This window comes from Oncorhynchus keta, unplaced genomic scaffold (genome assembly GCF_023373465.1).
Source record: "Oncorhynchus keta strain PuntledgeMale-10-30-2019 unplaced genomic scaffold, Oket_V2 Un_contig_16315_pilon_pilon, whole genome shotgun sequence".
Classification (NCBI taxonomy): domain Eukaryota; kingdom Metazoa; phylum Chordata; class Actinopteri; order Salmoniformes; family Salmonidae; genus Oncorhynchus; species Oncorhynchus keta.
In genome coordinates, this window is record NW_026279835.1 from 77501 (window position 1) to 91759 (window position 14259).

The 14259-nt window shown below is 37.8% G+C and overlaps 1 protein-coding gene across 1 annotated transcript in view; it reads right to left on the reverse strand.

Moving 5' to 3' along the window:
• LOC127919311 (NACHT, LRR and PYD domains-containing protein 3-like) overlaps nt 1-13509 on the reverse strand; it is a 17815-nt gene extending 4306 nt beyond the window's left edge. Inside the window, exons 1-7 of the mRNA XM_052502818.1 lie at nt 13460-13509; nt 7686-7802; nt 7495-7579; nt 7137-7365; nt 5044-6835; nt 4518-4691; nt 271-444 (exon numbers count right to left, since the gene is read on the reverse strand). Of these exons, the coding sequence (XP_052358778.1) occupies nt 271-444; nt 4518-4691; nt 5044-6835; nt 7137-7365; nt 7495-7579; nt 7686-7753 (2522 nt within the window). The 5' untranslated portion in view covers nt 7754-7802; nt 13460-13509. The remainder of the gene's footprint in view (nt 1-270; nt 445-4517; nt 4692-5043; nt 6836-7136; nt 7366-7494; nt 7580-7685; nt 7803-13459) is intronic.
• Between the last annotated feature and the right edge of the window lie 750 nt (nt 13510-14259).

Below are 14259 nucleotides of genomic sequence, written 5' to 3' on the forward strand. Positions count from 1 at the left end.
TGTGTGTGTCCAGTGTGTGTGCATGTGTGCGTGTATATGTCCAGTGTGTGTGTGTGTGTGTGTGTGTGTGTGTGTGTGTGTGTGTGTGTGTGTGTAATTCCAGTGTGTGTTTCACATACACATATATAGGAACACACTGGACACACAGGACACACACTCACACCCAGTCAGCATGTAACTTTGTCCAAGAGGTGGTCAGACTGTTTGCCTTAACCAGCCTGATAAGTCCAACATGTCTGATATGAACATTGACATGAACCCTCTACATACTTGAGTTTCTCCAGTCTGTAGTGTGGATCCTCCAGTCCAGCAGAGAGCAGTCTGACTCCTGAGTCTCCTGGGTGATTGTAGCTCAGGTCCAGCTCTCTCAGGTGTGAGGGGTTTGACCTCAGAGCTGAGACCAGAGAAGCACAGCCTTCTTCTGTGACTAGACAGCCTGACAGCCTGCAAAGAGTCAAATCATATTAAAATCACACTGATATTCTTTGGTGGTGAAAATAGTGGCAGTATATATTTGTTCAACATATTCAGATACATCAGTGTCCTGAAAGCTGCCATATCTATTAATAAATGAACGTGTCATTATTATAAATGATCAAAGTATTGCTTGTAGAGAAAGAAATATATAGTACGAATATGTGAGTAGACTGACCAGACCAGTTTAAAAAGCAGTATCAGTCAAAAGACAGACAGTGAGGAATCAGATTTAGATTGTATTGAGTATACAGTCCACACCATATCTATTTTGACAGTGAAGCTAACATTTTAAATGTTTCTCTGTACTCCAACATTTTGGATTTGAGATCAAATGTTTCATATGAGGTGACAGTATATAATGTCACCTTTTATTTGAGGGTATTTTAATTTTGTAATTGTTTTATTTTATTTCACCTTTATTTAACCAGTTAGGCTAGTTGAGAACAAGTTCTCATTTGCAACTGCGACCTGGCCAAGATAAAGCATAGCAGTGTGAACAGACAACAGAGTTACACATGGAGTAAACAATAAACAAGTCAATAACACAGTAGAAAAAAAAGGGAGTCTATATACATTGTGTGCAAAAGGCATGAGGAGGTAGGCGAAAACTTACAATATTGCAGATTAACACTGGAGTGATAAATGATCAGATGGTCATGTACAGGTAGAGATATTGGTGTGCAAAAGAGCAGAAAAGTAAATAAATAAAAACAGTATGGGGATGAGGTAGGTAAAAATGGGTGGGCTATTTACCGATAGACTATGTACAGCTGCAGCGATCAGTTAGCTGCTTAGATAGCAGATGTTTGAAGTTGGTGAGGGAGATAAAAGTCTCCAACTTCAGCGATTTTGCAATTCGTTCCAGTCACAGGCAGCAGAGAACTGGAACGAAAGGCGGCCAAATGAGGTGTTGGCTTTAGGGATGATCAGTGAGATGCACCTGCTGGAGCGCGTGCTACGGATGGGTGTTGCCATCGTGACCAGTGAACTGAGATAAGGCAGAGCTTTACCTAGCATGGACTTGTAGATGACCTGGAGCCAGTGGGTCTGGCGACGAATATGTAGCGAGGGCCAGCCGACTAGAGCATGCAAGTCGCAGTGGTGAGTGGTATAAGGTGCTTTAGTGACAAACGGATGACACAAACGGATGACACTGTGATAAACCCTGCAGCGCCAGTTTGCTGACCACTGATAAACTGCATCCAGTTTGCTGTGTAGAGTGGAAGCAATTTTGTAGATGACATCGCCGAAGTCGAGGATCAGTAGGATAGTCAGTTTTACTAGGGTAAGTTTGGCGGCGTGAGTGAAGGAGGCTTTGTTGCGGAATAGAAAGCCGACTCTTGATTTGATTTTCGATTGGAGATGTTTGATATGAGTCTGGAAGGAGAGTTTACAGTCTAGCCAGACACCTAGGTACTTATAGATGTCCACATATTCAAGGTCGGAACGATCCAGGGTGGTGATGCTGGTCAGGCGTGCGGGTGAAGGCAGCAAACGGTTGAAAAACATGCATTACTAGCGTTTAAGAGCAGTTGGAGGCCACGGAAAGAGTGTTGTATGGCATTGAAGCTCGTTTGGAGGTTAGATAGCACAGTGTCCAAGGACGGGCCGGAAGTATATAGAATGGTGTCGTCTGCGTAGAGGTGGATCAGGGAGTCGCCCGCAGCAAGTGCAACATCATTGATATATACAGAGAAAAGAGTCGGCCCGAGGATTGAACCCTGTGGCACCGCCATAGAGACAGCCAGAGGACCGGACAGCATGCCCTCCGATTTGACACACTGAACTCTGTCTGCAAAGTAATTGGCGAACCAGGCAAGGCAGTCATCCGAAAAACCGAGGCTACTGAGTCTGCCGATAAGAATATGGTGATTGACAGAGTCGAAAGCCTTGGCAAGGTCGATGAAGACGGCTGCACAGTACTGTCTTTTATCGATGGCGGTTATGATATCGTTTAGTACCTTGAACGTGGCTGAGGTGCACCCGTGACCGGCTCGGAAACCAGATTGCACAGCGGAGAAGGTACGGTGGGATTCGAGATGGTCAGTGACCTGTTTGTTGACTTGGCTTTCGAAGACCTTAGATAGGCAGGGCAGGATCGATATAGGTCTGTAACAGTTTGGGTCCAGGGTGTCTCCCCTTTGAATAGGGGGATGACTGCGGCAGCTTTCAAGCCTTGGGGATCTCAGACGATATGAAAGAGAGGTTGAACAGGCTGGTAATAGGGGTTGCGACAATGCTGGCGGATAGTTTCAGAAATAAAGGGTCCAGGTTTTGCAGCTCTTTCAGAACATCTGCTATCTGGATTTGGGTAAAGGAGAACCTGGAGAGGCTTGGGCGAGTAGCTGCGGGGGCGGAGCTGTTGGCCGAGATTGGAGTAGCCAGGCAGAATGCATGGCCAGCCGTTGAGAAACGCTTGTTGAAGTTTTCGATAATCATGGATTTATCTGTAGTGACCGTGTTACCTAGCCTCAGTGCAGTGGGCAGCTGGGAGGAGGTGCTCTTGTTCTCCATGGACTTCACAGTGTCCCAGAACTTTTTGGAGTTGGAGCTACAGGATGCAAACTTCTGCCTGAAGAAGCTGGCCTTAGCTTTCCTGACTGACTGCGTGTATTGGTTCCTGACTTCCCTGAACAGTTGCATATCGCAGGGACTATTCGATGCTATTGCAGTCCGCCACAGGATGTTTTTGTGCTGGTCGAGGGCAGTCAGGTCTGGAGTGAACCAAGGGCTATATCTGTTCTTAGTTCTGCATTTTTTGAACGGAGCATGCTTATCTAAAATGGTGAGGAAGTTACTTTTAAAGAATGACCAGGCATCCTCAACTGACGGGATGAGGTCAATGTTCTTCCAGGATACCCGGGCCAGGTCGATTAGAAAGGCCTGCTCACAGAAGTGTTTTAGGGAGCGTTTGACAGTGATGAGGGGTGGTCGTTTGACTGCGGCTCCGTAGTGGATACAGGCAATGAGGCAGTGATCGCTGAGATCCTGGTTGAAGACAGCGGAGGTGTATTTGGAGGGCCAGTTGGTCAGGATGACGTCTATGAGGGTGCCCTTGTTTACAGATTTAGGGTTGTTCCTGGTGGGTTCCTTGATGATTTGTTTGAGATTGAGGGCATCAAGCTTAGATTGTAGGACTGCCGGGGTGTTAAGCATATCCCAGTTTAGGTCACTTAACAGAACAAACTCTGAAGCTAGATGGGGGGCGATCAATTCACAAATGGTGTCCAGGGCACAGCTGGGAGCTGAGGGGGGTCGGTAGCAGGCGGCAACAGTGAGAGACTTATTTCTGGAGAGAGTAATTTTCAAAATTAGTAGTTCGAACTGTTTGGGTATGGACCTGGAAAGTATGACATTACTTTGCAGGCTATCTTTGCAGTAGACTGCAACTCCTCCCCCTTTGGCAGTTATATCTTGACGTAAAATGTTATAGTTGGGTATGGAAATCTCAGAATTTTTGGTGGCCTTCCTGAGCCAGGATTCAGACACGGCAAGGACATCAGGGTTAGCAGAGTGTGCTAAAGCAGTAAGTAAAACAAATTTAGGGAGGAGGCTTCTGATGTTGACATGCATGAAACCAAGGCTTACATATCTGTTTCACCATTTAGAGAAATAAAAGCACTTTATGTATCTAGTCCCCCATTCGAAGAAGTGATAAATATTCTGACCAACTCACTTATAGTGTATTAAAGTAGTCAAAAGTTTAGTATTTGGTCCCATATTCTATGAACACAATGACTACATCAAGCCTGTGACGTCATCATTGAGAAAGATCATGAATTAATCATGAATAATAATGAGTGAGGGAGTTAGAGGCTACAACAAAACATACTAACCTCTCACCATTAACCTCAAATAAAAGGTGACACTCTGTACTGTCTCCTAATTTGAAACGTTCTATCTCAAATCCAAAATGCTGGAGCACAGCACCAAATTTAAAACTGTAAGCTTCACTGTCCAAACACATATGGGCTCTGATAAAAACACATGTGGGTCTGGTGAACAGTTATCACTTGTTGACCAACTACAGGAATACTGACCTCAGAGTCTCCAGTTTACAGTGGGGATTCCCCAGTCCAGCAGAGAGCAGCTTCACTCCTGAATCCTTCAGGTCATTGTTACTCAGATCCAGCTCTCTCAGGTGTGAGGGGTTTGACCTCAGAGCTGAGACCAGAGAAGCACAGCCTTCCTCTGTGACTCCACAGTCTGACAGCCTGCAAAGAGATCATCATGACTTCACAAACACACTGTTCATTTAACACCAGTAGTGTAGAAGGACAATTTCAGATGCATTTGGTTTATTCTCTCAAACAGGATATATTCATGTTCCGTCTCCTAGAATTGTACGATCATAATGTTATGTAATGTGAAAATCAATTAATTGGCATAAAAAGTTATTCAATAATAAATATTTTTTTCTCAACGGAATATTTCTTCCTGATGATTAGTTATGTAATGTGAAAATCAATTAATTGGCATAACAAATTATTCAATAATAAATAGTTTTTGATCAACTGAATATTTCTTCCTCATGATTAGTTCTTATATGTCATTTTATTTACTCACAGAACAGCTCTGGAGGCTTTGACCACTGGCAGCAGCCTCAGAAGACCTTCCTCTGATCTGGAGTATTTCTTCAGGTCAAACACATCCAGCTCCTTTTCTGAAGTCAGCAACACAAAGACCAGAGCTGACCACTGTGCAGGTGACAGTTTGGCTTCTGAGAGACTTCCTGATCTCAGGTAGCTTTGGATCTCCTCCACTAGAGAATGGTCATTCAGTTCATTCAGACAGTGGAACAGATTGATGCTCCTCTCTGGAGAGGGATTCTCCCTGATCTTCTCCTTGATGTACTTGACTGTTTCTTCATGGCTCTGTGAGCTGCTTCTTGTCTTTGTCAGTAGACCTCGTAAGTGCTTCTGATTGGACTCCAGTGAGAGGCCCAGAAGGAAGCGGAGGAAAAGGTCCAGGTTTCCCGTCTCACTTTGTAAGGCTTTATCCACAGCACTCTTGAAGAATGTAAATTTAGGCTTGTGTCTTTTCCTCACAGAAAGATTCCTGGACGTTGATTGAGCTTTGGCCATTAGATTCGAATTGTTGTTGATGAATGAGAGGAACACATATACAGCAGCCAGAAACTCCTGAATGCTCAGATGAACAAAGCAGTACACCTTGTCCTGGTACAGCACACATTCCTCTTTAAAGAGCTGTGTGCACAATCCTGAGTACACTGAGGCTTCATTGACATCAATGCCAGCTTCTTTCAGGTCTTTTTCATAGAAAATCTGACTGCCTTTCACAAGCTGTTGAAAAGCCAGTTTTCCCAGTGACAGAATGCTCTCTTTATTCCAGTGTGGACCTGTCTCTTCTTTCCCAAGATACTTTTCATTCTTCTGTTTGGTATGAAACACCACAAGGTGTGTGTACATCTCAGTCAGAGTCTTGGGCATCTCTACTCTCTTATGTTTCAGCATGTGTTCAAGGACTGTTGCAGAAATCCAACAGAAGACTGGAATGTGGCACATGATGTGGAGGCTCCTTGATGTCTTTATGTGTGAGATGATTCTGCTGGCCAGGTCCTCATCACTGAATCTCTTCCTGAAGTACTCCTCCTTCTGTGGGTCATTGAACCCTCGTACCTCTGTCACCTGGTCAACACACCCTGAAGGGATCTTATTGGCTGCTGCAGGTCGGGTAGTTATCCAGAGGAGAGCAGAGGGGAGCAGATTTCCCTTGATGAGATTTGTCAGCAGAACATCCACTGAGGTTGACTCTGTGACGTCCCAACAGATCTTGTTGTTCTGGAAGTCTAGGGGCAGTCGGCACTCATCCAGACCATCAAAGATGAACAGAACATTGTACTTGTTGTAGTTGGAGATTCTTGAAACTTTGGTTTCCATTGAGAAGTGATTAAGAAGTTCAATTAAAGTGTGTTTGTCCTCTTTCATCAAATTCAGCTCCCGAAAAGGGAATGAAAATACAAATTGGACATCCTGATTTGCTTTTCCTTCAGCCCAGTCCAGAATGAACTTCTGCACAGAGACTGTTTTTCCAATGCCAGCGACTCCCTTTGTCAGCACAGTTCTGATAGGTTTGCCTTGTCCAGTTAAGGGTGTGAAGATGTCGTTACATTTGATTGCAGTCTCTGGTCTTGCTTGTTTCCTGGTTGTTGTCTCAATCTGTCTCAGCTCATGTTCATTATTGACCTCTCCTGTTCCACCCTCTGTGATGTAGAGCTCTGTGTAGATCTTATTGAGAAGTGTTGGGTTTCCTTGTTTAGCGATCCCCTCAAATACACATTGAAACTTCTTCTTTAGATGAGATTTGAGTTCACGTTGGCAAATCACAGCGAGCTCATCTGAATGAAGAAATAACACAGCGGATATTAATATTACGTCATTACAGACTGGTGTTATTATTATTGTTATTATTATATTATTATCGCTATTATTGATGGTATTATTAATATGAGTCTCTCTCCTCTCTCTCTCTCTAAATGAATCACCACAACACATCCCTGCTGCTACTTGATGAGGTCACTAGGTGTTGTTTTAAGGCTGCTACAATATCATTGAGTTACACAGCTACTTTAGCTGTACTTTAGCTACAGCTTTTAAATGTTATAAAACATCATTCAACATGAGTCAGACAGATCTTACATTTCTCCAGTGTGTCAGCAAGCTCCTTCTGGTTCATTTTCCTCAGGATGTGCAGTGTGATCTTCAGAGCCCCCTCTCTGGCACTGCTCTCCTGCTTCTCATCTTCAGCGTCCACCACTTCCTTATCCTGCTTCTGACTCTCAAAGTCTTCTGGGAGTTTTGGACTAAGAATCCTCTTGAACAGCTTCAGCTCGTTCTTCACAAATGTCATAATCTTCTCTTCAAGCAACTGAAATAAATAAAGTAAATAAGTTAAGCAAGAAACAAAATGCTTTCTCATCAACACATTAATGAATGATTGACAGATCAACTTTACTTGAGGTAAACAAAAACAAATGTCCATAACAGGACCACATACACTGAATATGGAGTCCAGGTCTGTTTGATGAATCTGGGAAGACTGACCACTGAGAATCTCTGACTCTGATCTCTCCTGTTGGTTTCTGTGGACAAAATGAAAACAACAACAATAAATGGGAAAATGGGAGGAGAAATGACTAGAGACAGTGTTGTTTAACTCACTGACCAGGACCCATGAGTTCTTCTTACTTTTGTTCAGTAGAAAAGTCTTCCTCTCTAAACATTATAGGAGGTTCCATAGACCGGTCACTCTTCATGGACACACAGCTGGGAACAGGGGAAGCTGGTCTCTCCTGCTTGATTGGACTTCAACACAACAGAGACAAACATTACATCTCTCATCTACTCTGAGCTCAGATATGGAAATTTGAGAAGAGTTTTATACCAAAACGCCATATATCACTTTACAGAAATGTTTGCAAATTAGCTTTGGTAATGTATGTTGATGCTAATATGATGTACAATAATGTATGTTGATGCTAATATGATGTACAATAATGTATGTTGATGCTAATATGATGTACAATAATGTATGTTGATGCTAATGCTATGTACAATAATGTATGTTGATGCTAATATGATGTACAATAATGTATGTTGATGCTAATATGATGTACAATAATGTATGTTGATGCTAATGCTATGTACAATAATGTATGTTGATGCTAATATGATGTACAATAATGTATGTTGATGCTAATATGATGTACAATAATGTATGTTGATGCTAATGCTATGTACAATAATGTATGTTGATGCTAATGCTATGTACAATAATGTATGTTGATGCTAATGCTATGTACCATAATGTATGTTGATGCTAATGCTATGTACAATAATGTATGTTGATGCTAATGCTATGTACAATAATGTATGTTGATGCTAATGCTATGTACACTAATGTATGTTGATGCTAATGCTATGTACAATAATGTATGTTGATGCTAATATGATGTACAATATTCAGTTATGTTTCCATATGATAACAATAGACTAATATATTCAATATGCCATAAACTATCGTTTTTTAAAACAGTTTCACTAATTAATTCTAATTAACTTAATCATGATGACCCCTCACTATTGACATTAGTTGCACTAATTGCACTGTTTGTCTACATAACCTGGTTCAAGTATTCATGACATCACCCTGAAGACACAGTGATGCTGAAACGTTGGTAAAAACCCAATAAATTACTGGGAGTTTATATATGGAGTTTATATATGGAGTTTATATATGGAGTTTATATATGGAGTTTATATATGGAGTTTATATATGGAGTTTATATATGGAGTTTATATATGGAGTTTATATATGGAGTTTATATATGGAGTTTATATATGGAGTTTATATATGGAGTTTATATATGGAGTTTATATATGGAGTTTATATATGGAGTTTATATATGGAGTTTATATATGGAGTTTATATATGGAGTTTATATATGGAGTTTATATATGGAGTTTATATATGGAGTTTATATATGGAGTTTATATATGGAGTTTATATATGGAGTTTATATATGGAGTTTATATATGGAGTTTATATATGGAGTTTATATATGGAGTTTATATATGGAGTTTATATATGGAGTTTATATATGGAGTTTATATATGGAGTTTATACATGGAGTTTATATATGGAGTTTATATATGGAGTTTATATATGGAGTTTATATATGGAGTTTATATATGGAGTTTATATATGGAGTTTATATATGGAGTTTATATATGGAGTTTATATATGGAGTTTATATATGGAGTTTATATATGGAGTTTATACATGGAGTTTATATATGGAGTTTATATATGGAGTTTATATATGGAGTTTATATATGGAGTTTATATATGGAGTTTATACATGGAGTTTATATATGGAGTTTATATATGGAGTTTATATATGGAGTTTATATATGGAGTTTATATATGGAGTTTATATATGGAGTTTATATATGGAGTTTATATATGGAGTTTATATATGGAGTTTATATATGGAGTTTATATATGGAGTTTATATATGGAGTTTATATATGGAGTTTATATATGGAGTTTATATATGGAGTTTATATATGGAGTTTATACATGGAGTTTATATATGGAGTTTATACATGGAGTTTATATATGGAGTTTATATATGGAGTTTATACATGGAGTTTATACATGGAGTTTATATATGGAGTTTATATATGGAGTTTATACATGGAGTTTATACATGGAGTTTATATATGGAGTTTATACATGGAGTTTATATATGGAGTTTATACATGGAGTTTATACATGGAGTTTATACATGGAGTTTATATATGGAGTTTATACATGGAGTTTATATATGGAGTTTATACATGGAGTTTATATATGGAGTTTATATATGGAGTTTATACATGGAGTTTAGTTTATACATGGAGTTTATATATGGAGTTTATATATGGAGTTTATATATGGAGTTTATATATGGAGTTTATATATGGAGTTTATATATGGAGTTTATATGGAGTTTATACATGGAGTTTATACATGGAGTTTATATATGGAGTTTATATATGGAGTTTATATATGGAGTTTATATATGGAGTTTATACATGGAGTTTATATATGGAGTTTATATATGGAGTTTATATATGGAGTTTATACATGGAGTTTATACATGGAGTTTATATATGGAGTTTATATATGGAGTTTATATATGGAGTTTATATATGGAGTTTATACATGGAGTTTATATATGGAGTTTATATGGAGTTTATACATGGAGTTTATATATGGAGTTTATATATGGAGTTTATATATGGAGTTTATATGGAGTTTATATGGAGTTTATATGGAGTTTATATATGGAGTTTATATATGGAGTTTATATATGGAGTTTATATATGGAGTTTATATATGGAGTTTATTATGGAGTTTATATATGGAGTTTATATATGGAGTTTATACATGGAGTTTATATATGGAGTTTATATATGGAGTTTATACATGGAGTTTATATATGGAGTTTATATATGGAGTTTATATATGGAGTTTATATATGGAGTTTATATATGGAGTTTATATATGGAGTTTATATATGGAGTTTATATATGGAGTTTATATATGGAGTTTATATATGGAGTTTATACATGGAGTTTATACATGGAGTTTATACATGGAGTTTATATATGGAGTTTATATATGGAGTTTATACATGGAGTTTATACATGGAGTTTATATGGAGTTTATATATGGAGTTTATACATGGAGTTTATATATGGAGTTTATATATGGAGTTTATACATGGAGTTATATATGGAGTTTATATATGGAGTTTATATATGGAGTTTATACATGGAGTTTATATATGGAGTTTATACATGGAGTTTATACATGGAGTTTATATATGGAGTTTATATATGGAGTTTATATATGGAGTTTATACATGGAGTTTATACATGGAGTTTATATATGGAGTTTATACATGGAGTTTATATATGGAGTTTATATATGGAGTTTATATATGGAGTTTATACATGGAGTTTATATATGGAGTTTATACATGGAGTTTATACATGGAGTTTATACATGGAGTTTATATATGGAGTTTATATATGGAGTTTATATATGGAGTTTATATATGGAGTTTATATATGGAGTTTATACATGGAGTTTATACATGGAGTTTATATATGGAGTTTATATATGGAGTTTATATATGGAGTTTATATATGGAGTTTATACATGGAGTTTATATATGGAGTTTATATATGGAGTTTATATATGGAGTTTATACATGGAGTTTATATATGGAGTTTATACAGTATATGGAGTTTATATATGGAGTTTATACAGTATATGGAGTTTATATATGGAGTTTATACAGTATATGGAGTTTATACATGGAGTTTATATATGGAGTTTATACAGTATATGGAGTTTATACATGGAGTTTATATATGGAGTTTATACAGTATATGGAGTTTATATATGGAGTTTATACAGTATATGGAGTTTATATATGGAGTTTATACAGTATATGGAGTTTATATATGGAGTTTATACAGTATATGGAGTTTATACATGGAGTTTATATATGGAGTTTATACAGTATATGGAGTTTATAGTATATGGAGTTTTAGTATATGGAGTTTATATATGGAGTTTTATATATGGAGTTTATATATGGAGTTTATACAGTATATGGAGTTTATATATGGAGTTTATATATGGAGTTTATACAGTATATGGAGTTTATATATGGAGTTTATACATGGAGTTTATATATGGAGTTTATATATGGAGTTTATATATGGAGTATATGGAGTTTATATATGGAGTTTATACATGGAGTCTATACAGTATATGGAGTTTATACAGTATATGGAGTTTATATATGGAGTTTATATATGGAGTTTATATATGGAGTTTATACATGGAGTCTATACAGTATATGGAGTTTATACAGTATATGGAGTTTATATATGGAGTTTATATATGGAGTTTATACATGGAGTTTATACAGTATATGGAGTTTATACAGTATATGGAGTTTATACAGTATATGGAGTTTATACAGTATATGGAGTTTATATATGGAGTTTATATATGGAGTTTATATATGGAGTTTATGTATGGAGTTTATATATGGAGTTTATATATGGAGTTTATACAGTATATGGAGTGCGACTCAATTTATCATTTATATCTTATAGTTTATTAGCCGTTAGCTAGAACCTCCACATAAAAAAATATCTGGGTGTGCTCCAGCTCATGTTTTCTATTGGAAAAACAATTGGAACCATTTCCCTGTTTGACCGCTAGGTGTTATGGGTATTATGACACCTCCACTGTGGGGCTCTATAAAACTATTGGAACCATTTCCCTGTTTGACCGCTAGGTGTTATGGGTATTATGACACCTTCACTGTGGGGCTCTATAAAACTATTGGAACCATTTCCCTGTTTGACCGCTAGGTGTTATGGGTATTATAACACCTCCACTGTGGGGCTCTATAAAACTATTGGAACCATTTCCCTGTTTGACCGCTAGGTGTTATGGGTATTATGACACCTCCACTGTGGGGCTCTATAAAACTATTGGAACCATTTCCCTGTTTGACCGCTAGGTGTTATGGGTATTATGAAACCTCCACTGTGGGGCTCTATAAAACTATTGGAACCATTTCCCTGTTTGACCGCTAGGTGTTATGGGTATTATAACACCTCCACTGTGGGGCTCTATAAAACTATTGGAACCATTTCCCTGTTTGACCGCTAGGTGTTATGGGTATTATAACACCTTCACTGTGGGGCTCTATAAAACTATTGGAACCATTTCCCTGTTTGACCGCTAGGTGTTATGGGTATATGACACCTTCACTGTGGGGCTCTATAAAACTATTGGAACCATTTCCTGTTTGACTAGGTGTTATGGGTATTATGACACCTCCACTGTGGGGCTCTATAAAACTATTGGAACCATTTCCCTGTTTGACCGCTAGGTGTTATGGGTATTATGACACCTCCACTGTGGGGCTCTATAAAACTATTGGAACCATTTCCTGTTTGACCGCTAGGTGTTATGGGTATTATAACACCTCCACTGTGGGGCTCTATAAAACTATTGGAACCATTTCCCTGTTTGACCGCTAGGTGTTATGGGTATTATAACACCTCCACTGTGGGGCTCTATAAAACTATTGGAACCATTTTCCTGTTTGACCGCTAGGTGTTATGGGTATTATGACACCTCCACTGTGGGGCTTTATGGTGCAAATTAAATGGGAGAATCTAGAGAATAATATTAGTTTAATCTTGCTGTGATGTTCTCAGTAAAATGTCACTAAACTCTATTGAAAATGTAATATCTTAGAACAGTAATATTTTACCCATATCAGCCTTCATTGCTGATGAAAAAACACAACTGAAAAGATGGTGGATATTGTGTTTTGGATATAAACAATTCATAAAATCTTTAAAAAATGGTCCTCTCACCTCTTAGATTTGGTGCCATGTTCCCCAGAGACATTCTTTTTAGAGGCAGGGCCCCCTTCTCTCTCTCCCCAGTGAGACTCCCCCCCTCCTCTCTCTCCCCAGTGAGACTCATTTTAGAGGCAGGGCCCCCTTCTCTCTCTCCCCAGTGAGACTCATTTTAGAGGCAGGCAGGGCAGGGCCCCCTCCTCTCTCTCCCCAGTGAGACTCATTTTAGAGGCAGGGCCCCTCTCCTCTCTCTCCCCAGTGAGACTCATTTTAGAGCACTGACCCCTAAACAGAGATCCAGCATGTTGGTTGTGGTTAACACAGTGACAATTCATTATTGAAGGTCAATTGTTCTATTTGATGCATTATCTCTTAGAAATAAAACATTTACTAACAGACACATCCAAACAGTCAGGTGATATAATTAATAGATAACTAATACAAATAATACCAATATAAACATAGTAATATTATTAATAATAATAATGTCTCTTTCTCTTTTAATAATTTCTCTCATTCTAGTGTGTTGCTTTGTTCAACAGGTATGATATTATTATGCTGTTACTGAATTCAGTTCATAATATCGATGTTAAGAAAAGTCTGTTCAGTGGTTTCATACCAAATTACACAGGAAGCAGGAGCTCATTGTAATTTAGAAAACAACACATGTTCTGATATTATGAAAAATGATTTAGAACTATGATACATTAACATTTTTACAAATTCTAAAATAACCACAATATAAGAATCGTATCATACGTTATATGAACATGTTTTTGAATTAGACTTGACTCCACCCAGTTAGCTATATGAAC